Source organism: Chelon labrosus (genome assembly GCF_963514085.1).
Source record: "Chelon labrosus genome assembly, chromosome: 3".
NCBI classification, from domain to species: domain Eukaryota; kingdom Metazoa; phylum Chordata; class Actinopteri; order Mugiliformes; family Mugilidae; genus Chelon; species Chelon labrosus.
In genome coordinates this window covers 4,246,372-4,272,891 of record NC_140339.1, presented here as the reverse complement: position 1 = coordinate 4,272,891, position 26,520 = coordinate 4,246,372, and the positions used below count along the sequence as shown (strand labels likewise).

Sequence of the window (26,520 nt, the reverse complement as noted above, 5' to 3'; positions counted from 1 at the left end):
GATTGGATTTACACTCACACGTTTAGTCGAACGCGGAGTGATGCGATAAGGGATGCGTTATTAACTGTTTGCTTATGCTATGCCCTTTGTTAATTTACACCGAGCGCCTCATTGGCTCCCACACCAGGGTAGTAGCTTGTTACACTTCACCCGTACATATTGGCTCCCCGTCTTTATTTGACTTAATTAAAATCTGCGCGTGTTACCGAGCTGATTCTCATGTGCTTTGTGTTGCGTCGCGGGTTTTGTATCGATTTCATTTTTTTTGTGTTTGTTCAAGCGAGTGTTTGTTTTGCAAACCCCCTTGAAAATGAGCCAAGCAGCGCCAGTTTTAATTATTTAAACTGTGGATTTGTAACGTCTACAGTTAAGAGTTTGGCTCGTGATAAATTTGTAATGAGTGATTTGGGGGGCCTCACACACATAACGACGCTGTTATCTGACTGAACATCACCTTTTGTGTTTCACTTGCTTTCAGTCTGACTTTGAGTTTATATTTGTCCACTTTTTTGGGGGACGTTTTAATTCTATCTAACTAGTAGTGTGCGTCCGGGATTGAAACTGGGCTAGCACTGACAGTTTTTTGGGGCAGTTTTTATAGTTGTAGTTTCGTAGCTAGCTGGGGGTTGTTCCGATCCGATACCGATCTGATCTTAAATAAACGACATGTCCTCCCCTGGATATTCAGACAGGCTTTTCCTATTTTACTTATTCTCCTAGATCACATGTCCACCGCGCAACTGTATTAAAGGGGAACTACTGTTTCTTACTACCTGGACCTTATTTCTGGCATAAAATACGATTGTTTACTCACCCATATAACTGCTACGGTTCGTCCACAACCTCAGAATCAGAAAAATATTCAGCCATGTTGCAAAAAACTAGCAGTAGCAAATTACAGGTAAACAAGCCGACTGTTGCAGGTGCTCGCGGCGCTCAGAGATGACATCATCCACGTCAGAAGATAACAGGTAACTCAGGACTCAGCGGGGAATAGCACTAGCGTGCGATAACAAAATGTTGGTGAAATGAACGAGTTTCGGGCGGCACAGTGGCGAGGTGGTTAGCACTGATGCCTCACAGCGAGACGGTCCCGGGTTCGAATCCATGGGCCGATTGGGCCTTTCTGTGTGGAGTTTGCATGTTCTCCCTGTGTCTGCGTGGGTTCTCTCCAGGTTCTCCAGCTTCCTCCCACCGTCCAAAGACATGCTGGTTAGGTTCATTGGTGATTCTAAATTGGCCGTAGGTGTGAGTGTGAATGGTTGTCTGTCTCTCTGTGTTAGCCCTGAGATAGACTGGAGACCTGTCCAAGGTGGACCCCGCCTCTCGTCCTATGACAACTGGGATAGGCTCCAGCAGACCCCGCGACCCTTAACAGGAACAAGCGGTTACAGAAGATGAATCAATGAACGAGTTTCGTGGCAGATAATGCTTTATTTAGAGGCTGCGTTTCAGTGCCCCAGTCACTCCCACTATATGGATACACATGGATCTAGATATCTCCCGAACGACTTCAAATTACACAAAAGTTACATGGGTGAGTAAATGATCGTATTTTATGCCAGAAATAAGGTCCAGGTTGTAAAAAACAGTAGTTCCCCTTTAAGTCCAATAAATATTTGTGTCAAAGCTAGCGTAGCTTGAATAGACGGCAGCTCTTACCTTGGCTCCAGAAACCCACTCTGCTCTGCTACAGAAATACACTGGTTTAACTCCATGACACTCTCTGTAATATCTTCTGCTTGACGCTGTCAAGGAAACTTTTCTTTTAAAAGCAGCATCCAGTGTTAGTGCCTGAATGGACTTTTTTGTTGGTGGTGAATCAAGGTGGTAGCGTTGAATGATGATCACCTACTACCACCTCACCAAACACACATAATTTTCAAATTCCTGTCTGACTGATTTTCTTTTTCAGAGTAAAGTTCTTTCATTAAGGAGACATGTTTAGTCATGTGATTTTGGTTCCTCTTCTTCTGGTTTTGGTTTGTGGCAGATCTAAAATAAATAACTACAAAAGATAAGGCTTGGCTTAAGCCCAATACCAATCCAATCATTTTGAAAATGCCTTGATCGACATCCCTAGTGACAACATTATTCTTACTGGGGGATCCAAATGGAGAACAACCCTACGTTAGTGCGGTCATGCTGTTTAATGTTCAGGCATGTAATATATTCGGAAAGCCCAACAGATTCATTTTAAAGCTCAGTAAAGACAATTTGTAATAACCACAAAAGATTCAATAACTCCACGAAATCCACGCAACCCAAGTTGTTATAATAATGTACAAACCGTAAAACTGCCACGCTGTGAAGATTGTCTTTTACGGGTATATGCCTGTGTGTGGCAGATAGAAGGACAGCTCAATAAAATATGTTTGTAGTTATCTTCCTGACTAAATTATAAGAGCAACAGAGTCATTTGTTACTGATTCTGAGAGTAACAAATGACCTGATGCGGGCTGCTGACTTGGGTAACTGCTCATCCTCTAGTAGCTCTTGAGAAAATGTTTAAGCTGCATTTTTCAGTCATTTGTCTCTGACCGAACAGAAATACTTTTATTTTTATGAATCCAGCCGTCTGGAGCTAAGAGCGTAAGAGTTCAGAACCAAAGTCTGTGTTTTTATTCTTCACGCCAATATTCTTGTTTAACAATCGCAATAAAATATCAAAAATGAGGACTTTATTCCCATTCTGGGAACGTTAATCATAAAAGGACAGAGATGTTTATTTATATAACTTCTATTCAGATAACAGTGTCCAGTGTCCATTAAATATTGCACCAATTCTTAATTTTTCTTGCTCTTTTAGTAAGAGTTGAGGATTTAACACGTTTCACTTTCAACAGGGGCTACTGAAACTTTCGCCGAAATTTCTCTAAGACGAGTCCTTTTCCTTGATGTGTTGTGATCCAAATCAAATCAATTGCGGAGATGGAGAAGCAGCTGGAAATACTAAAGCGGAAATACGCCACTACCAAGCGGACAAATCACAGCTCTTGCGGTCTGCGTCGCCGTGACGCGTAGTTACATTTCTGGGGAGGTGCACGTCAGTTACGGCGTTAGGGTCTGAATAGGGTCTGGATATGCTCTGCGCTGTTGCCGTAGCTGAGGCGCCAAATTGATGCAGAAGCCTAAACTGCCTATTAGTTGAATTGATGAAAGGCTAAATACCATTTATGTTAAGACTGGGGCTCCACAAAAACAGGACTCAATAGCACGACTCCAACAAACAGTTTTGGGTTTCAAATAAATACAGTTTACTTTCAGAAGGGTAGTTCAGTACACAAAAGACTGTTTATAAAGGCAAACAAATCCAAAGGGAGAGACGAGGGCAGTAGTCAACAAACAGGCAAAAATTCAAAAACCGAATAAACAGATCACGAGAAGTACGAAGACTTGCTGGAACGGTAGACACAGAGGTACAAAACGAACTGGCACAGAGAGGAGGAGTAACACACACTAAGTACACAAGAGAGGGGACTGATAATGAGGAACAGGTGCAACCAATGAGGGTGGGGCAGACGATCAAAACTGGCGGGAAAACACAGGCAGGAAGTGAAGTGGTCTGAAACGAGAGGAGAGGTAAGTTTTCACAATAAAACAGGAAACAAGACAGAAGAAAGAAAAACAACGAGACATGACCTTATGACGAATGACGAGATGTCTCAATTTGGCAACATGAAGGGCGAAGTTACTAAGTTGAGGCAACAAGCAATGTGATACAGTCAACTGACGTGTCAAGCAAAGATTGAGTTTCCCAAATGTTCATCATCCACGACTTTGGTTCCTTTCGTCAAATTCACGGAGCCGATAGCGGACTTGGAGCGTCGGTTGATGCCGGTATTTTCTTTGACGCCAACGAGAGCAAGCTCTTTGAGTTTACGCTCTGTTTGTTTCACTCTGAATTCATTCAAGAGGGTTACCTAAGTGTCGTTTACAAAGCGATAAGCGACAAGCAAATGTTTTCTATGGCCTAAGTGTTCTGGGGTCAGGGCCTACCTTATTTGTTTCTCTTTTATTTTTCTTCTGCATGCACTTTAGATGAACTGCACTGTTTGCAAAGGCCTGCATAAAGAAACTTGCGTAAATCGTCCATTGTCCACATCAAAGGTATTCTTCCTTTTCTTCACATAGGTGGACATTTTATAGAAAAAGAGACAAGTGTTGGTTTGCATTGTTCAGGGCGACCCACAAGTCTGCAGTTCTCTCAGTCCTACGTCACTGAGTAAATAACCTCAATCAGTCAATCCATCGGTCGATCGGTCACGCGTCATAGACGACACCCGGCCGGGGGAAACGTATATTTCCATATTTGGAAACTTTCTTCCCATGTGAAGCAACATTTCCCAACTGTTCAGACTTTTTTTTTTTTTAACCCAGGGAATAAAGATGGTAAAATTAAATCGCAGCAGGAAGCAGTTATTGAACAGTTATTGATGACACTGGAAGGAGATGATGGCAAGGCAGACAGGTTGGGCCTTTTATAACCGTCTTTAGGTCAACTCAGTTAATTTGGAGCTTTCTTAAACACTAGCCTCTCTGTGTTTGTATCCTCCTTTTTTTTTTTTTTTCTTCATTGGACTGTAGATATTTTCATCACCGCTCCCCTGCTGAAAGCAATCAATCAGCATCTTGTCTTAGGCTTCAGTGACGCAGGTAAAGGAACTGAGCAGGTCAACACAGGGGAATATTTCAGGCTTGATTTGTGAAGAGGCAGCATCGCGTTGAATGAGCATGCACTCAAAGCGAGGCGGCCGTGAAGGCTCCTGATGTCCTCGCGGAGTGTACTCTCATTCCAGACGGCCATTAACAAGCGAATGCATAGAAATGAGGGAGCGGCTCGCGAGCGAATGTTGTATGCAAAGAAAAACTATTTATTGAATCGAGCTTGAAGGGTCATGACTGACCTTGCTGACGGCAGACAGGAGAATCTGCGCACATTACATTGTAAACCGTTTCGCTAATCTGTTGGACACAATTTGGAACTGACTTTTAGTTCAAAGCGAGCGGCTTTTGAATCATAACTTCATCCTGGTTTATAACCTCTTGTCATCCTGTAGCTTTTAAATCTAGTATCTGCTGAGTGCTTTTGGCTGATTCGGAGGAGCTCTGTACACAGTTTGTGTACTGTAACATACACACAGTTTTAAAAAGGCAGGATGTCTCACAATTGTTGACCCTCCTCCAGTCATCTCTGTTCATTGAGGAATAACAGACGGTACTACAAAAAAGAGTGCTTCTATCTAAGCGAGCTTTGTAGAGAGAGATGTACCACAATACGCCGATCAGGCATAACATTATGACCACCTTCCTAATATTGTGTAGGTCTCCCTTGTGCCTCCAAAAGAGGGTCAACAGGGTTGTGATTCATGTCCTTAAGGCTCATTTAAGGTACTGCGGGACATAGAGGGTAAAAAGGGTAGCTGTTTCTATTTCCTGCTTCACTTTCAACAATGGCGGCTGAAAGACGAGTCATACGAATGTTTGTATCTCAGAACCTCCTCAGTTAACCTTTGCCCGATGTGTTCCATCTTTATTGATCCAAAACAATCAATTTGAAAATTGCGGAGATGGAGAAGCAGCCGGAAATACCAAAGCGGAAATACGCTACTACCAAGCCGACCGATCACAGCTCTTGTGGTCTGTGTCGCCACAGCGCATAGTTACATTTCTGGTGTGGTATAGTGCACGTCGGCTACAGCGCTAGGGTCTGCGTATGCTCTGCGCTGTCGGCATAGCTATAGCGTCAAATTAACGCAGAAGTTTAAACTGCCTATTAGTGGGGGGCCTTTGTGTCCTATGGGTTGAGGGGAGGGGCCTCTGTGGATCATCCCACAGATACTTGATCAGTTTGGGATCCTGCTGGGAATGTCTGCTGCCATCAAGGAGTGTCATTGCTATGGGGTGGGGGTGCCTGGTCTGGTCTAGGTGGGTGCTACATGTCTAAGTAACATCCACACCAATGAATGCCAGGTCTAATAACTGCATTTTATCATTATTATTATTTTTTTGCAGAGAAAAACGCCAAATTGTTTTTCTGCAGTGAATGCATTACGCTTCAGTAAGTCACATGAGCACGGATTTTTTGAACCTGCTTTAGAAATTCTGCAACTCCACTAAATATGATGCAACACAAACGGAGCACAACAAATTTGTCACTATGGCTAATTCGTGAAAACTGTGCAGGGAGCAAAGATGTTTTAACTATATAGAGTTAGGTCTCATTTTGGCGCGGCTGCTTTGAGCGATGGTCGATCTCCTCACAGGTTGCTAGCTTTGCCGATTTGCCGATTTTTAGAAATAGCTCAGAGGTAGGTGGAATCTTAACAGTGTCAGCCAGATCCACGACGCTTATCTTCAAAAGCGCTACTCAGAAAAGCAATTGGTGGCGTCATATCCAAATATTCGTAAAGTGTGTGGTAATAATAGCAGAATAATCTCAAATTGTCTGGACGTTGGTGAACCAGAGATAGCCAATGAGAATTCAGATATGAGTTATACAAGCGTGTCGTTACCCCAAAACCTTTGGCTTATTTAATCTTAACGATCCACTGAGAAGCAACAATAGACAAAAAAAATAGTGTGTGATGTCAACGTCGTCGGGTGCTGCAACTATAAATAGCTCAGATCTCTTAAGCAATTATGAGCCCACACTTGAACCTCAGCACATACACCACTGAAACTTGTCCTCTTCAATAATATAAGACCTTACATAAGGCATTTATATCTCCAACTCTGTGTCTAAGCCACATAAAGAAGTTAATAATTTAGAAATGTTATGTAACTGTTTTGCATATTTTTTAAAAACCATCAGTGACTTACAAAACACGTTGTAGGAGAAAAAAAAACGCAGCGCGTAGCGGAAGGTACGTTCGTCACCTGCGCGTGGGCGGACACATACACTTCAGGATTTTAATTGCCAATAATTAAAAAGTGGAAATGCTTCGTGGAAGACGTTGCAATATAACTGAGATGCAGCTGATTACCAGCCGTTGGTTAGCATGACAGAGTGTTCATTGTGATATAGTAGCTAGCTTTTACACGCTTAAGTCATTTTTGTAAAAGGATATACTAAAAACAATAAAATGTTGAACTATTTTCAAACAGGCATTAACTAGACAGACTCTGACACCAGTCAGGCATAACTTTATGACCACCTTCCTAATATTGCGTAGGTCTCCCTTGTGTTTCCTTGTGTTTGCTTGTGTTTTTGTGTGTGTGTCTGTGTCAGGCTGCATCCTGCTGGGGATGGCTGCTGCCATCAAGGAGTGTCATTGCTATGGGATGGGGGTGTCTGGTCTGGTCTAGGTGGGTGCTACGTGTCCAAGTAACATCCACACCAATGAATGCCACGTCCAAAAGTTTCCCAGGAGAACATTGTATTATCAGACGACATTTATTGTTATTTACTTCTCCTATCAGTGGTCATAATGTTGTGACAGATTGGTGTATGTGCTACCTTTGCAGCCCCCGCACTGCAGACAAGTCCAGCCAACTGGCTTTTACAGGATTGTCATCGTCAGTTCGGTTCTGCGCGACCGGCTGTTGGAGCAAATAGGTTCCAAGAACTACAATCCATAATATCTAAAATCAAGAAAATGAAAAGTTTCTAAACTCTCGGGGAAGACTTTTTTACCGCAACTTTGAGTAAGGGAAAAAAAAAAAATGAAATTGGAGATGGTGGGTAGAGTGCTACTGAGGAGGCAGTAACAGGAAGGGATTGAGCAGGTGATGGGGGAGAACAACAAAGCCTTTACTATAGATTTTTCAACAAATTAATCACTGTGCAGGATAGTGAATAACAACAGCAGAGCAAAGGAAGGCCCCGGCAGCGTGGGTGAGATGCTCCCTTGCCATTTTGCCTTCAGTGGGTTTTGAAATAAAGGACCTGCCAATTTGTGTTCTTTCCTTCAATCCCCCTAGTTAATCTTGAAAGGTGGAGTCATTGTAATGTACATAAAAAGAGCAAGTTTCAAATTGAGTAAAATATCTGAGCAGGCTTTTGATGTTCCCAAGCGGCAACGTGGGCATAAACACAAGCGGTTACAACAATCCCCCCCCCCCGTTGTCGTTATCCTGAGAACATCGTGTCGCAAGCACTTCAATAAAACGGCACGGTTTGCTTTAAGAAAGCTGCTGCTGCTCCTGGTATCAATCAATACCTTGATTTTATTGATGCTCCTATTGATAAAGATGCTTCCTATTGTTATTGATAAACTAGACCTTAAGGTTGGGACGCACCAAACCAGCATTAAAGAAATACTGGCAAAGATAAGATCTCACACATGATGACTTCAGTTTCTTTTCTAGTAGGCTAAGTGTTATTATATGATATTTGTGAAGCAGTAAATGGTTAAAATAAAGAACACAGAGTTTTAATAAAGCACATGTCAAATGTATGCTTGTATAGCTTAATCCCCTTCATCCTTGAGATGTCTGTACTGGGACCAGGCCATACGTTGTCTACGTGGAAAGAACACTGCCTGGTACTGTGATTAAAATGGATGTATTTGTTGTGCTCATATTCGGTGGAGTTGCAGAATTTCGAAAGCAGGTTTAAAAGCATCCGTGCATTCACTGTGTGTTTTTCACAACAATTGTTTTTTCTGAGCAAAAAAAAAAGAAAGTTATTATGAGATAATTTCTGTTTTTGTGAGAAAGAATATATAACAATGCGATACTACAAATGCAGTATTGATGCAGCAGTGCTAAACACTTTTAAGTACCAGTCAGTGCAGGTAAATTAAGTAATAAATTACTAAATTGAACTGCGTCAATAAAAATGTCAAAACAAAGCAAAGTAACTTTATCTCATAAAGATAAAATTTGTTCATTCATTCATTTTCTGTGGTGGGACCACCCTGGACAGGTCTCCAGTCTATCACAGGTCTAACACAGAGAGACAGACAACCATTCACTCTCACACCTACGGCCAATTTAGAATCACCAATGAACCTAACCAGCATGTCTTTGGACGGTGGGAGGAAGCTGGAGAACCTGGAGAGAACCCACGCAGACACAGGGAGAACATGCAAACTTCATCAGAGCGATGCAAACAGCATCAGTGCTAATCACCCCCTAAAACTTAATTTTATTAATTCCCGGCTTACCAGGCTTAATATTTTCAATGCAACACACTTCCATACTGACTCATTCTTCTAAGGATAATCTTTTATTTTGATATGGTTAAAAGTATAATTTAACTCAGGTTTACAAACCTCAAGCTGGGTGGGAACCATTAGGCAACTTGTAGGCGGTTTAGACTTCTGCATTAATTTGACGCCGTAGTTACCGCGACAGGCCAGACCCTACGCAGACCCTAGCTCCGTAGCCTGACGTGCAGATTAACCGGACTGGCAAAAAGACACAGCACCAACTAACATTTGGGTAGCGCACAAGTATAAACGGCTCACACTGGCGTACGCTACATACGTAGGTTACGGTGTCTGTGTCCCACAGTACTTTAAAAGAGCCGTCAGTTCTCGAGTGTTTCTTGTTTTGGCCTTCGAGTGGCAATTTGACATCATAGACTAGGACTAAAAGGGTCAACCTGGGATTCTCTAAACTATAGACAGCCACTCTAACAAAGTCCAGTAGCTGTTATATGATAAAGGCAGTTACCTTGACATGAGGTTAACGTGACACGTGAACTCGTTTTAGCCTTACACATTAATCTTGGGTCATATTATCCTAATATTTTAATTCAACAAATTTTTTACAAATGTGTCCTCATTAATGAATCGCCCATGGAGAAAACACTGATTTAACACCAAGCAAACTGAAAAAAAAAATAAAAATAAAAAACATCCCGTGAAATTAAAGAATGAAATTAAAGGGTGGATCTAATAACAATAATGGTGTTTTAGTTTTAAGAGGCTTGAGTAGGATTCTTTTAAAAACATTTTGCTACAGAAATGGTGACAACAAGGTCGGCAACAACATCTCAACAACATTTCAGCATTTCAAAACACACTGTTTTGTGCAAAAAATTATTTAGAAACGACAATTAGATATTTTTAGTGGGTTTTGCTTTAAGCGTGAAAACTCTGCCAGAAACCTATTTTCATATCTGAGAAGTGGCTGGGCGGAGAAGGCTGCAGAAGACCTTTGGCTTCTAATGTATAGACGCTAACTCCTGTTGCCCTCTTCTGCCATCATCTTTGTTCACACAATGTTAAAAGGTCACATGAAAAATGCATGAACATGGCTTGAGGATCTCACCTCTCGTGCATGAGGAAGTGAGTACACAGAGTCTTTGCCTTTGCCAGAGACAAGGAAGGATCTCAATAGGCTAGGTAAGACTGATAGTTCAGCAGACTCTTTGTAATTGACAGATTCAGTAATGAATAATTCAGCACATTCAATAGAAAACTGGGACACGTGGTTATGATAGATATGCGGTAACATGATTATTTTTTCATTAATCTCCTTGTATTGTACAGATTTTTCAAAACATTTGACTCTGAATAATATAATTTTACTCTGTAAGCTGCACGTCTTCCAGTTCTTTGGTTTTAAATGTTTATTTATTCATTCAACAAATCCTCTTTCTTGGTTTGTTATATTGGCGTACCTCAGAGAAGTGTACTTGGCCCATTAGAGCTTCCTCTTCCTCTTTTTTTCTGATTCTTGAACATACGGGCACACAAAACCGACATCATGAACCGACTACCAGCAACAAAGGCGGACTGTGTTAATATTGCCTATGCCTTGACCACAAAGTTGCATTTGCAACACACTGGAAAAAGTAAGGCCAATGTCCAGCTGGCACATATGTTCTGTGCCTGTGTTAAAAGAAATAACTCTTGATATAGCATCTCCTGAATCCTGATTGTCTGTGTCAGACATACCAAAAACCGGCCCACCAGAGGATTCAGTCTGACCAGTCGGATGACTTTGCAAAGTGCGAAACGACATTGTGGACATTAACCGCAATTTTTCAATAAAAGCAACTCATTCATTCATCCGTTCATTTTCTATAATTGCTTGTCCTCCAGGGGGTCGCTCTTTTAGCTTTAGCTATAAAAATAACTGCTAATCCGAATTTGTCCACTAGGGTTCGCACTGTTTTAGTGAGACTAGCTACATAACACGACACTGAGACCCAGAAACTAGACTGCAAATGGCACCAATGCAGCAAAATTGCACTTATTTTTCTCAAGACATTTCAAAAAATGTTTTATAAATGGATAGTTTATTAAATGCAACTATTTTAATAATGTACTAGTTCGTCTTTGCACGAAAACAAAGGGAAACGTTGTCATTATTTATTCTGGCCAGTTCGATATCAAATTGGGCTATATGTGGAACCTGAACTAAAATGAGTTTGACATCCCTGTTCTAGATGATCATGTCGATGTGAAGATATTTGTGTATTTGAATGTTCAGAAGTTCAACCAATCCAGGTCATCTGTCTCATCAACACACTTGGCTGCCAATTTAACATGTTGAATTGGTTGACAAGGTGCCAAGAGGGGTCCAACATGGGTCCTACATGGGTCTAATATGGGGTCCAACATGGGTCCTACATGGGTCTAATATGGGGTCCAACATGGGTCCAACATGGGCTCTAACATGGGTCCAACATGGGTCCAACATGGGGCAATAGTGTGGGACACACGAGACAAAAACTAGGGCCACGGGTGGCCGACCTTCAGCTTGGTGTGTCAAAGCCTTTAGGTCTATTTGAAAGTAAACGGTACTCATTTTAAAGCTATGCAGTACCTGTGACAACACTGGTTATCTAGTCTATGTAAGCCAGGTATTATGATAGTAGTTATAAAGACTGTATGTATTGTCTAATTGCATTTTTCTTTTCCCCGCCCTAATCCTTTCTGCAGTGGTCGTGTGAAGCCGTTGCTCAGTCGGTTCAGCGAGGTCGAAGCGCTGCTGTCAAACACGAACGTTGCGCCGTGCGGCATCGATGCCGTCCTGATAGACGCCGGCTGTTCTTCAATGCAGATGGATGAGGCAGAGAGAGGTTTCTCCATCAGCAAGGACGGGCCCTTGGATATGAGAATGGATGGGGAGAGGTAAGAGGTTTGCAATGTACAGATGAGGGGATGATGAGAGTATAATAAGAGCCACGGATTCCTTGAAATTGGCCAAAATGGGGAAAACAACAACATGGACCGACGTTTGTTAACCACTTATTTTTTCATCAAACAACCTCGTGAAGTCATGTGAATAGAGCATTCAAAACTCTCAAGGGCAGGGGTGTCAAACTCATTTTAGCTCAGCCCACATACAGCCCAATTTGTTTTAAAGCAGGCTGGACCAGTACGACATAACGACAACTCCAAATGTTTACCTTAGTTTCAGTTCAAAGAAGAACCAGAGCATTATGAAAATATAAAAATTTAATGAACTATCCTCTTACTAAACATTTTATGATCAACCTGAAATCTCCTGAAAGAAAAATAAGTGAAATTTTGGCACATTGCTGTCAGCTGTTTAGTTCTGGGTGTTGCGTTCCGACTAAAACAGTGGACAAACTAGGAATAGCGGTTGCCTTTATTGAAAAAAAATGCAATTGAAGTCACGCTGCGGGCCAGATTAGACCATCTGGTGAGCCGGTTTTGGCCCGTGAGCCCTATGTTTGACACCCCTATCTTAGAGAGACATCAGATGCAACATTAAACTTATCATATATTTATTATATTTTCCAACAAATCAAGATTCCCTCTCGTACGGGTGATTTTGTTTGTGGATCATATTAAGCATGGAACCACATTACCAAAGACTGCCTTGTAATATTACTAGAATTTAAAGGTTTTTAATGTTTATCTGTATTAAATGCCTGCGTGTTTGTGCGTAGAGTTACAAAGAAACGCTCCTTGAATGATTTAAATTAATTTAAATCTCTGTTCAGTGTCAGCACAATAAGATAACTCCATTATAAGCTGTTGCACAAGCTACATTTCTCTCCTGCTTCCCTCACAATCGTTCTATTCATAACTGTCAGCCATAAAGGTTTTCAGCTGTATCTCAGAGTTGTCAGGATTCGCCACTGTCAGCAAGGACATGACGTCAAGCAGCTTAATTGGGCTTCTCTTTGTGCGTAGGTACCCCGACATGCCCTGCGCTGCTGACGTTGTGAATACCTTAGATCAACAGGCTCTTGCATCTATCCTCACTGCGTATGGGGAAGAAAGACACGCCAGGAAAATAGCTTCAGCCATTGTGGAGGCACGCCGTGTCAACCCCATCACCCGGACACAGCAGCTGGCCAGCGTGGTGGCAGGTAGCTAGACACTACCCTGATTAATTCCCCGCAGCATTCTGGAGGCTGTAAGGGAAAATAAAACACGAGTGGAGTTATTAAGGCTGTCTACCCCGGTGGGACATACGTGTCTCACTGTGATCTCAGCCATCATACTCTCTCCTGCCTCTGTTCCGCGTGCGTTTCTTTCCACACCTTCCTTTGAAAGACAAAGATGAGACAAAGACAGAGTTGGAGGTGGCTGGAACAGACTGTGGCTAATGCCTTGAAAACAAACAGTATCTTACACGCACTAGCCCATCTCTCTCTCTCTCTCCCTCTTCCCTCTTTTCACTCACAAATATAGACACCTGACGTAAATACGCGTCCGTGCACAAAGCAGGGATTAGATTATTTGCCTTCACTAATTGTTTTTATTTTATTTTTTTTTCTTTGAGGCGTACGACTCCAGATTCGAGTCGAGATGTCGTTGCGGCGGTTATTGCGCGGAGCGGTGCGTGCGTCAGTGTCACCCTGGGAGAACAGGTGTGAGTAAGAGCAGCTGTTTGATCTTTTTCGAAGAGCAAAGCGAGTTACCGCCAATGTTTACTCAGATCAATCCAAGAGGTCTTGATTTGAGAAAAGTTCCACGGGGGGAGCTCTGTGACCGATCGGAAGGAAACATTTACAGTCACAGGAGAAATGATGAGGGCTTAGGTGTTTGTGTGCGTCTGGTAGTGAGACATCACAGATGACAGTTCCTTCGGTCATACAGGTTTTAATATTAGACATTATTATTCAAAAGGCTGCATTTTAACATGAGAATAAGAAATATTGCTGTAGACAATGCGTTTGTACAGGGATGTAAACCGTTTGCATGGAATAATAAGAGGTTTTATTGTCATTGTCCAGAGAAAAACAACATTTTGCAGCTCTTTGGTTTGAAAGCAATAAAAACAGAAACTATAGCAGCTATACACAGTAAAATACAGTATGTACTAGGGTTGGGCATCCGCTAATGCTAGCAGAGGAACGGTCCAAATCCTCCGTACAGGGATGTAAACCGCTTGCATGGAATAATATAAATAAGAAGTTTTATTGTCATTGTCCAGTGAAAAACAACGAAATACAGTTTTGCAGCTCTTTGGTTTGAAAGCAATAAAATCAATACTACAATAAAAGAACACAGTAGCACATAGATGAATGTAGTTAGTACAGTGAGGAGTAGCGGATTTAAACAATAGTTCAAATGAGCAGTAGTAAAATGACGCGTATCCACTAGAACCACGCTCAGAGCCATTTTGTCGTTAGCAAATTAGCAACGACGTTGTCGTTAGCAATTTGATGCCATCGCTACGGCGTCAGCCCAGACCCTACGCAGAGCCTTACGCCGTAGCCTGATGAGCACCTCACCAGAAATGTAACTATGCGCCGCGGCGACGCAGCCAACAAGAGCTGTGATTGGTCCTCTTGGTAGTAGCGTGTTTCTGCTTTAATATTTCCGGCTGTTTCTCCATCTCCACAATTTTTGAATTGATTGTTTTTGATCAGTAAAGATCAGAGGTTGCGCTAGACTTTTTCGTTGTCCGTCATTTTGACTGACAGGGTCATAATAATACCGTCATAATCTATTTTTACCCGTCACTTTATTTTTTAAAATGATAATAATGACATATTCAATAGCATTAATTTTCGTTCATTTTTAATTAAGTAGCGGTGGAAAAAAAGATTCGGTTCATGTAACAGGCCATCAAAGACGACTCAAGAATCATGAATCTAGAGTCTATTTAACCGGCTCAGTTGAGTCCTACCATGTTTGATTGATAATCAATAAACTGCACCATTCAAACATCTTACATCTCACTCGGCAGAGAAACAAAACGTACTACCCGACTTGACCACTAGCAAACTAAGGCACTCAGACACTCACTCACTTACGCACAATACGCAGAGAAACGAAACTTAACCGACTCTTACACTACTAATCAAGAGACAAGAGCCAGTTAACATGCTCACTCGCCACCAAGTGGTCTGGGGTGTGAATTGTAATCTGTCAAAATGACGGACGGCCTTCAGATTTTTCCGTCATCGTTTTAAAAAAAACGGTCAATGACGGAAAATATTCAGTTAACGCGACCCCTGGTAAAGATGGAACACATCGAGGTAAGGCTAACTAAGGAGATTCGGCGACGCAAACATATGTATGGCTTGTCTTCTGCGAAATTTCAGTCGCCATTGTTGAAAGTGAAGCAGGAAGTAGAAACAAAAATCAACCCGACAGGCAAAAAAGACACAGCGCCAACTAGTGTTTGGGTGGCGTTTTTACAGAGCGAGCCAGACTGACGAGCGCACAAGTACAAATAACTCCGGCGTAGGCTACATACGTACGTAGGTTACGGCGTCTATGTCCTGCAGTACTCTTAAAGAGCCTTTAGATTACAGGATTAGACCAGTTTATCTCCGATTAATGCGTTGGGAAATACTTGGCGTGGCTTCACTTCCCGGAGCAAAGTAACTTCACATGTGGTGAATTTAGACATTTGACTATAGATGTGCAACTGCGAAAAAAAAAAAAACGACTTTCATTCATAAGAAGTCTATGAAACTAGCCAGTTGTAGCTCCAGCTCTGTCCTCCTCCCAGGTAAATTCCCAGCTAGCCCTGCAAATATTTACCACGTACACCTGTCTTGCGAGGACTTGCCAGTGAATCACACCGTTTCAACCTTCCGGTGTGACAAAGCACTTAAATTTGATAAATTAATCGATTCGTGGTGATCTCACTCCACTCTCAACAGTCCGGCGGGGTTTGACATTTTTTTTTTTCCATTTTTCATTTGCGCAAATACATCACCGTTGTGCTTCCTCCCTGTTGTGTTCATGTTTTCCTGTTTCATTTATTTTTGCTGTGAACAAACCCCAGCTTTTTTTATTTTTTTTTTTTTAACTCGCCAACACCGGAGGATCAAACGCTGTGTTGTCCATAGCTTATTGCGGCTTGTAGTAGTAGTTCTTGCCTTTGTTGATGCACGCTATAAAATACAGCAACTTAAGATGAGTCATAACACAAAGGCAGAGCACAGAGTACAAAAGGAGCCGTGTGGTGTTGTATGCTGTCCGGTGTTAACACATTGTTGTGGTTCCCTCTTAACTACCCGATTTCTCCTTTATGTACACAACTTAATCTCTTCTTTTCTCCATGGATCAGTCTGTAGGACCTTTGAAAGATGAATTAGAGAGAGAGAGAGAGAGAGAGAGAGAGAGAGAGAGAGAGAGAGAGCACATGGCTTGGTGAGGCCAGACCAGGACTGGTCCTTGCTGTGCAGGCATTGTATTGATTGCAGTGTGAGTCACACCTTGGGCTGTTTAGTGCAGGAGGAGAGAAATGCCACATCACTCACTTCTCTATTTATTGCAGTTTCTCTTTGGGTCTGTATAAGTGTCTAATTGTTCTTTTGTCTTCTGCGTGGTGGGTATGACTTGGTCAGGGTATCCCCCCAAACACGTCACGTATTAATATTAACATAAAGCAAATATGTTTTTCCGACTTAGATGCGCTGCATTTAGTTTGGGATCCTTTCTATTTTGCGTTTCGTACCCTGCTGTTGGTTTTTACTGGAGCACAAACCTCTAAGTGCGGTGTTCTTCCCACCTGAAGCATTCTCTGCATGTCTGCGGTATGTAATCCCTTGCACTGTATTGCACACGCACGTTTTGAGGGAGGATCGCTCAAATAACTGGAGGAGGAGGAATCAGCCTTTACTTTACAGGAAAATAAAGGCACCTGCCAGAGAGCAACCAAAAAAACACAATATTTTCTGTCTTACTTTTTTTTTAAATAGTGATGACTCCACTGAGAGGAGTGATTTTATACGAAGCTTTAACTTGAACTTGGCATCCAGCGAAGTGAGAGATCACGAGAGGCATTTGGCTGCATTTACCTCGGTATTTTAGTGACACACGAGCCATATCAACACCATCTCCACCCTCCATCTGCTCTGCTCGGAGCCTCTGATGGACCTGCGACTCAGTCTGACTGCAGCTATCTTACCATAGCTGACTTTAACATGTTTTCTTATGTTTTTACACCAGTAATATGTGATGCATGTATGATGACTCTCCGTTATACAGAACACAGTTCATGTAGAAGTCGATTCAGGAGGCTTCTTGTCCTCCTGACCTGACCGGTGGAGATCCAAGCCAATTTCAACCTCTCTACTGTTATTCACACAATGTTAACACCTGCGGTCTGTTGAGGTCGTACAGTGTATGAGTCGTTAGGTCACACAAGAGTCTTCAGAGTCACAGGAGTCAATGTGTGGATCGGTGTTGTGGTAGCCGATAAGTGGCGTGGTGGGAAACCGCTTTTGTCACAGACGGTCTCCTTCGCTTCTTCAAATCGTCTCTTCCAAAAGTTGACAGCGGAGCGGCGTCTGTTGTCCTTTAATGCTGTGCTCACACTGGCAGTGAACAAGCGACCGGCTACGTTTCATTCTTAATGGAAGGGCGCGATGTGAAGCGACAGGCGCCTCGACGTTTGATGCCACGTGACGGGCCTGATGCGTTACATGTAGGGGTGTAACGGTACACATAAGTCACGGTTCGGTACGTACCTCGGTGTGGGGGTCGCGGTTCGGTACGGGTTCGGTACAACGGGAAAAAAGCAACAAAAACTTTTCATTTATTTTGAACAGACACCAATTGACTGAAAAACCACCTCCTGTAAAAAATAAAAGTAAAAAATACACATATCGGGGTGATGCCGTCTTATGTGCTTTAGCATGTTTGACGTGTTTCCAGCGACGTACCGCACCTCCGCCAGATATGGTTGGCAGACAGTCTTTGTCCGGTCCACCACTTGCGTCCCATCACCATTATGTTGCACCGGGAAACCAAAGTGTTCCCAACGCCATACTTCTCTTAGTACATCCATCCATACTCCACACTCTCCATTACTTTTCTTCTCCGTCTGTTTTTCTTCTTCTGTAGGCTAATGACATTAGCTGGCAGCTTTTAGGCTCATTACCGCCACCTGGATTGAAGTGAGGACTCGACTTTTTCTTTTTTTTTTTTTTTAATAGGCTACTCACTCAGACGTATTCGCCGTATGACTGCGTGCACTGAACCGTGACGTTACACCCCTAGTTACGAGTCAAAGTTGAGGCGGCCTCTATATTCCACTGATGCGATGGCGCACCAAGCAATCGTTGGGGTTTGAGGCCATCAAACTCTATCCGGGGTCTGCAGTGAGTAAACGATCGTATTCTATTCCAGAAATAAGGTCCAGGTTGTAAAAAACAGTTTAATATATCTCCTCACAGCTATCACTTTATGGGAGCAACTGCAATTTCCTCGAAGGATTAATAAAGTATTCTGATTCTGATTCTGATGTCACCCGCGACTCATTCAAAGCTGTTTGTTTTTTATTATTTTTCCCGCTCTAGTTTGGATGTAGTTGGATATTCTTATCCTCTTGGTCCTTGAGGTCTGGTCCGTGGTTGTTTTGTCTCTTCAATTCCTCCCTGCAGCCCATTACAGCCCATTCACATGTGCTATATTCCCACTGTAATGTAGTGGTCCCAGAAGATGGGGCAAAAAATAAGTGGTTAGCATAATACATGGAAGCTAGCCAGCTGACAACAGCAGTTATTAATTAATTATACAGCTTCTTATCCAACACAGTCTTCCAGTCACCATCCATCATACTTTGGAGCTTGTATTGTTTTTGCCTTTCAGTTACTGTATATAAACAGTATTTCCTGAATGAAAGGTCAATCCCGTGTCCTCTCTCCAGAAAAACCTGCTGGAAAGCTTTGAGATTTACTCCGTTAAAAGTTCAGTCAGACTGAACAAGCGGGCGGAGGAGGCTAACGAGGTCTGGGGCCGAGATCTGATTTCTGGTTTCATTTGGTTTAGTCATATACTCCTGTCTGCAGGAACAAGGCCAGCAACCAGAATGTATTTCCACTATTCTCGTTTGCAAGTATAGTACATTAGACATTTAGCTTTTACAAAATCCACTCACTCTGACCTTATCTTGTCTCTAGGATCACTTCCTGCTGCTGTCGCCTATGCACGGAAAGACCGACTCCACCGACCCGCACACATCGCCACTAAGACTTTCCAAGCGCTGCGTATTTTCGTGAACGATGAACTGAACGAGCTCCACGCGGGCCTCCGTGCGGCCCGCGCTCTGCTCAAACCCGGAGGACGTCTCTGCGTCCTCACCTTCCACTCGCTAGAAGACAGACTGGTCAAGCGTTTTCTGCGCGGAGACGACTTGTCCAAGCTGGATCACTTCGCCCCGAGGAAACAGGGCAACAGGAAGGAGAAGCTAAACCACGAAGAGAGAGGAGATGCGCGAAACGACTATTGGGTTCCTCTGCGAAGAAAAGTGATCACCCCGGAGAAGGACGACGTGAGCGAGAACCCTCGAGGACGCTCGGCTAAACTCAGGGCAGTACTCAGACGTTAATTACAGAAATTGTATTTTGTCATCGAAGTGTTTGAACAGTTTTTTACAAGTTATTTAGCAAATCAAGCTGAGGCGTCGTCAGGGATCTTTGGGTTACTTCAAGTTAGAAGAGGAACTCTGATCCAAGATTAATTTTGCTACACACAGTGGCCTATTGACACAGGTTAAGAATGTATACCTTAAAGGACAAGTGTGTATGATTTAGGGGGTCTTTTAGTAGAAACTGAAGTCATTATGGATGTCCCAATCAGTATCGAGGCAGGTCCAGTCATTTTTAAAATGATCTAATTGGATCGGTATTGGGCTTCGGCTCGACCTTTTGTAGTTATTTATTTTAGATGTGCCATGAACCTAAACCATGTCTCTGTAGCGCCAAAACGTCTTATTCCTCTTTTGTTGCCTAGTGACAAAGCTTCCAAAACAAAACACGAAGAGGACAGCTACTTCAACTTCTTCTTTTTGTGTTTTAGCGGCGGTTAGCTAGCGTCACAGCTGCCAAAAATTGAAGCAGCAGAAGTGGAATCAAAACGACTGAACACGTCTGCTGTGCGGAGGGACACAGAAAAATAAGAAATGTTATACGCAGAGTGAACCCGGGACTGGGCTGCACCAAAATAACAACAACAAACACCGAACGAAGAAGAAGAGAGAAGTGTCAAGGAGAAAAATATCCCAGAGAGGGTTAGGGAGTTAGAGCAGCCCCTTTCTGCAGTAGAGAACAAAGGTTTTCTGGAGCCAATTTTGTTGATTTAAGATCAGATCTGGACTAAAAGATAGGATCAAGGGGCCAAAAAACTTGTGTTAAATCACCTTTTGCCGCAAACTGTTGTTGCTAGCTCAGAATTAGCCCTTCATATCTACCTCAGGAGCGGATCCTCTACCGCTGTGTTCCTACAAGCTAAACTCAGACCTGTTTTGTGTTGTTATGTTGACGTAGATCGTAGACGTCCTGCAAGCTTTTAAAGGGGAGAGGTTTTTGGTTGCAGTCTACAACATCACCACTAGGTGCCACTAAATCCTACACACTGGTCCTTTAAATTATGATTTAAAGAAATGCAAATATTTGTTCTGAATTTATTCTGTCCAGACTCAAACGAGAGCCACGACAGTCAAGAGGACATCTGGTGAAAGATTGCAGTGTAAAATTATAATTTTATATCCAAATTAAAGTATATGATTGTTACCTGTTATTGTTTCTCTTTTTTAATATAAGCTGTACACAAGATACCCTTTGATAAAGCAGAACTCTATTGACCCTATATTTTCTTTAAAGTAACTTTAAATGAAGCTCTTTTTCTTTTAAATCTTAATTTCTGAGTCGAGTTTTCAGACTTCTTTACATGGGCGATGTCTGGAAGCGCGTTAAGTGATCGTTGCAACCACAAAACTCAAAAGCAAACCCCCCAAAAAACAAAAAGCACTTCTTCTCATTGACGTCTGTATTTTCCCTGAACCTCCCCTCGGTGAGTGGCTCTCAAGTGAAACCTCTACTGTACCGCATGAATCAGTAACGCCACCAAATACTGAATGACGCAAGTGTCAGAAGTGGTGCTGAATGAGCTGGGTGGTTGTTCCTGAGCATTCTCTCACCTTCCACTGTAAGCAGATGAGGTGTTTTGATCTTTACTATTTGACTTTGGCTAATTGTAATTGCTCCATCAAGATTATTAACACATTTTTTTTTTTTTTCCTTCTTCTTCTTCTGTCTCAGTTTAGAGCTCTCTAAATATACCCTCCTCGTTACCTTGGAAACTAAATGGCGCAAGTAGCTTTCAACCGTGTCTAAAATTATATGCCGCTTTAATCTCGACACGAGATGATGCCGTAGCGTGAGTTTTGAACGTCCCTCCCTTTTTTATTTGACATCAGTGGATGTCAAAAGTGCCGTCCCCGCCGACAGCGCGCGCCGTGGGATTTTAATCTTCTGGGTGCTCTGTTTCTATTTTATTGTCACAAACTCTTCAGTGACTCATGCTGTTTACCGTGGATCAGCAGGTGAACATGGGTGAAGAAAATGTTACTCACGACTTCATTTCACACTGATGCGTAACAGTGTTCACATAAACACGACGGAATAAAGAAACAGGGAATAGACGTGCATATTTTTAAAGTCAACATGCTCCTCGAGTTGTTATTTATTATAAAACCCCGAAGAGTTATAGTTGAACTGTGCGTGTACGGATTATGGAAACATGCTCCTCGTCTTCCTCATCAAATGAATTCACAGCATTAAACTGATGTCTAGATTTAATAGAAATATGTTATAATTAAGAATAAGACACCTAGAGAAGTCAAAGAAGTTTGAAAATTTGACAATCATCGTCAACACAGTTGTTTCAGAAAGTGTTCAGATCACTTTTAGCTGTTTGTTTATTCTGGATTTCATTTTAGACGGATAAAATAAGGGTCTGAATGACTTTACTTGGTGACTTTTCCCTTATATTCTGTCTTACACCGATCAGGCATTACATTATGACCACCTTCCTAATATTGTGTAGGTCTCCCTTGTGCCAAAGCCCTGTGCAGGCAAAGGAGGAGGTTGGGGTGGAGGGACGGGTCAACAAAAGACCAGAGTCAAGTTTGTGATATTAAGAAAGACCTTAAATGTTGACCAAATATTTAGTACGGTATGGTCTAATAGTAACTTTAATCAAAACTACAATATTTTGCGAAATTTAAAGTTTAGTTCAAGTTTGTGTGTTTGGGATATTTTTTTTTTTTTGTGGTCATAAACCATCGTAAGAATAAAACAAACAATGCAATAAAATAAAATAAAATCAGGCATAACATTATGACCACCTGCCTAATATTGTGTAGGTCTCCCTTGTGCCTCCAAAACAGTTGTGACTGTCTGGCAACACAATGTTGCTAGTGGGGGGGGGGGGCCTCTGTGGATCATCCCACAGATACTTGATCAGTTTGGGATCTAGTGAATTTGGAGGCCAGGTCCTTGTGCCGTTCTTCATATTTTTTTTAGTTGTTCCTAAAGTGTTTTTGTGTGTGTGTCTGTGTCAGGCTGCATCCTGCTGGGGATGGCTGCTGCCATCAAGGAGTGTCATTGCTATGGGGTGGGGGTGCCTGGTCTGGTCTAGGTGGGTGCTACATGTCTAAGTAACATCCACACCAATAAATGCCAGGTCCAGAAGTTTCCCAGCAGAACATTTCATAGAGTGTAATTATTGGAAAGTTTTACAGGGTGTTCTCTTAGAGTTTGCATCATTAGTTTTCTCCTCCGATGGGCTGTTGTTTTCTTTTAGGGAGGTGGCGGCGCCTTAAAGAGACAGACACTGGGAACTCAGGGTTTTCATTAATGGCCGGTACCACATAACGTAGGATTTCATGACCTGTGAAACTGTTAAAGTGTATGAACTGTTTAAATATTTACCTCAAATAGGCAAATATTGTACTTTTATTCAGCAGTTAGTGTTTCTGTGCTTTGAAGCTGGTCAGTACTGTGCTTACGAAAAAGGACGTCATCAACCAATTTTACACATTTATCCCATTATAGATATACATGTAACTTATAGATTTCTGAAAGTGCTTGTAGCTCAATTTTTATTTCAATGGTTTATTTGTAGCAGACTCAACTATAGCCAGAGTTTTTGAGTGGATGATGGCGTATACAGCAGACGAAGCGAATCATCTCTTTACATCTGCCTTCCTGATATATACAGTATTATATATATCAGTGTATACACATTATTTTTTAAAATTCTACTTCTTCTCTTTTGCTCTGTGTTGTTAGTAGAAAACACTTGTTGGTTGTCGTTTGTAGCTCGGTGCAGGAGAGGACGGTAACACAGAAACTTCAGTGATCACAAATTACCGTCATCTACGACTGCAAATTCTCTATCGCCATGGAAACAGTATCCTCAGATAACAGTAAATATGCTGTAAGACGATGCTATTATTGTAGACTTGGATCAATCCATAAATTGACTACCGAGCGCATAACTAATAGCTACTGTTGTAGAATCACGTCTCAGAAAAGAAGAATGCAGGTGGACACGGCGAGCTTTGTTTACCAACCTGTAGACACAGGACAGAGGTTATATACGCAAGACACGGACTTTATTTCACTGTTATTGGAGTCTGTTGTAATTTTATTTGAAACTGATTTGCACTGCACATGAGTGTGGACAAGATTTGAAGTCAAAAGCAAGAGTGATGCATGGCAGCCTTCAGATTTAAAGAGGTGGATACAGTGAGCTCAGGGGTTTTAATGGACACTAGGGGTTGTACAGACTTGTTGACGAGTCAGTTTGTTGACATGATGTCGACTAGTGACTGATCACGTGACAATAATAACATGGACGCCTCCAAGAAGACAGGTGAGGAGCCCAGTGGGTCTTTGCAGCAAACTAGCAGCGGTTCATCAGTTGTGTGTAAATATGTCCTGGTACTACTGCAATTCACACTCAGCTGAAAAGACATCCGCTAACGCTTAAGCTAGCAGACTAACTGTCCAAATCCTCCGGACAGCAGTCAGTTAACAACTTCACCAAACGTCCTGTGGTAACAGAGAGAAGGAAGTTCTGTAAGTTATTAGACCTAGCTGCAGAGAAATACCTGCTACACTAGCCCATCTAACAACACACTGTGGAGTACTATTAAATGCTATTGACAGTGCTGAGGTGCTGCCTGTTTTTATACAGTCTATACATATCTGCAGCTCAGAGCATGTAGCACATTACTTTCTACTGGGTTTTTATTAGTGACGTCATCAGTCACATAACAGTCGACTTAAAGGAGTCTGAAGTCGTGCAACCCCTAGTGGAGACTAAATAGTTACTAATAAATATAAAGAAGAACATGAAGGCAGATGAAGCGACTAACGTTGATCATCTCGTTGCAATGCAATATGCTGCTGGGAAGTTCTTGCGCCTCCACCCGCTGATGAGGCACCTCCACCCCATGACGACACTGCGGACAGTGCTGCGCCTGCTCAGGTGCTGATGTGGCCTCTCAAAGGCCCCCACTGTCAAACTACAAGATGAAATCTAAATCCAAAAACACTTGTAGAGTTTCTTGAAGACATTTCATCCAAATCTTCAGTTCTAAAGGACTGGTGGAGGAGTTGGGGTTCAAATGGGAACATCTGTGGGTGTTACCAATCAGAAACTCACTTGACTAGCCTGTAGTTGGCGGAAATAGTTTGATCTCTTTTCTCCAATGAATGGTACTCTAACTTCTACAGGTAAATATCTGCTCCTCTTCAAATGTCCCATCCAGTTCAGTTGCCCTTGTTTTCAGCTTTTTGACCCAGAAATATAAGACCCATCACCAACGTCCTGGTCCTACACAGTATTAGGCAGGTGGATTTAATATTGTGGCTGGAAGATGTGATGGTTCCCATGTTTTTTTTTTTCAGACCAGAACCTGCTAACCTGCTGGACCTCATTACAACAGCGATAGTTAAGTGTAAAGCTGTGCATAAAAATTTGAGGTTTTTTTTATTATTAGTGACAAAATATAAAATCCAAAATGATTTTTACATTACCCACATTCTGCTGGTAATACTTACATAATTTTACTCTGGCGTCCTTTTAAATGCCAGACCACATTTAGCGGCTGTGCTTCATCCATCACCAGTATTTAGAACAGGGTGACACTAAGGGCTTTATCATTACCACCGAAGTTAATAAGGGAAGATTGCACATAATGACCTGTAAAAGATGGAACTTATTCTCAGTAAATGACAGTTTCAGAAGGCCTGTTCCCACCACGCGGTTGAACACTGAATCTGTTGTGTTTTAGTCCAAGTGTGCCGGTTATCTGACCGCTGAACTGAGACGTTGATTCTGCCAGATTTCAAGTGCAGAACGAGAAACGTCACTGAGTTAGAAGAGTTGAATATAAAGTTAAGAAACAAACAAATGAAATTAAATGATCCGTAGTTATTGAAGCCTTCTGGAATGTGACTTTTGTGCCGTGTAAACCCACCAGGGCTTTCTGGTGTTTGACAATCGTTGAATTTTTCTTCCTTCTCTGTCGGTTTTCAGCAGTTTTAGTTTTTGTTTGAGCAGTTTTCTGACATATTGAAGATTATGTCCCTCAGCTAAACTTTTGCCCAACTTGACCAGTGGGTTTTATTTTATAAAAACAAACAACAACCAAAAAAACCAGCTAAATCTTTACTGTTGTTGTACTTCATCCAGTTTGAGAACGTTGATTCAGTTGTAATTAAACGTCTCACCCTCGGTAATTGTGTTCCTGTAAGACACGTATGTCTTACTCAACTGTCTTTGGACACTGCAGACCTTTATAAAGCAAGATCTTGCAGAAATATCTATTTATCTATCTACGATAGATAGATAGATAGATAGATAGATAGATAGATTTTTGTTGTCATTCAAAATACACACCACTGGTGCACACATGAACAAAATTTCGTTGCAAATGGCTCAGAAAGCAACGCTTAAAGGGGAACTATGGTTCGACGAGCTATGGTTCGTCCACAACCTCAGAATTGGAAAAATATTCAGCCATGTTGCAAAAAACTAGCAGTAGCAAGTTACAGGTAAACAAGCCGACCGTCGCGGGTGTGCGCGACGATCAGGGAAGACATCATCCAGGGTCTGTAGGTCAATCTACAGACCCTGGATGATGATAACAGGTAACTCCGGACTCAGCGGGGAATAGCACTAGCGTATCATAATAAAATATTGGTGAAATGAACGAGTTTCGCAGCAGATAATGCGTTATTTAGAGGCTGCGTTTCGGTGCCCCAGTCACTCCCACTCAGTGTTTGGAATAACGCCGTTTAAAGTAACGGCGTTAGGTAACGCCGTCATTTTTTCAGTAACGGGGTAATCTAACTAATTACTTTTCTCGTCGTTACAACGC

The 26,520-nt window shown here is 42.1% G+C and overlaps 1 protein-coding gene across 1 annotated transcript in view; it reads left to right on the top strand.

Annotated features, from left to right (window-relative positions):
* The window catches only part of mettl15 (methyltransferase 15, mitochondrial 12S rRNA N4-cytidine), a 48,806-nt gene extending 27,968 nt beyond the window's left edge, over positions 1 to 20,838 (top strand). Inside the window, exons 4-6 of the mRNA XM_084575012.1 lie at positions 11,841 to 12,032; positions 13,065 to 13,243; positions 19,247 to 20,838. Of these exons, the coding sequence (XP_084431138.1) occupies positions 11,841 to 12,032; positions 13,065 to 13,243; positions 19,247 to 19,674 (799 nt within the window). The 3' untranslated portion in view covers positions 19,675 to 20,838. The remainder of the gene's footprint in view (positions 1 to 11,840; positions 12,033 to 13,064; positions 13,244 to 19,246) is intronic.
* The last annotated feature ends 5,682 nt before the right edge of the window (positions 20,839 to 26,520 follow it).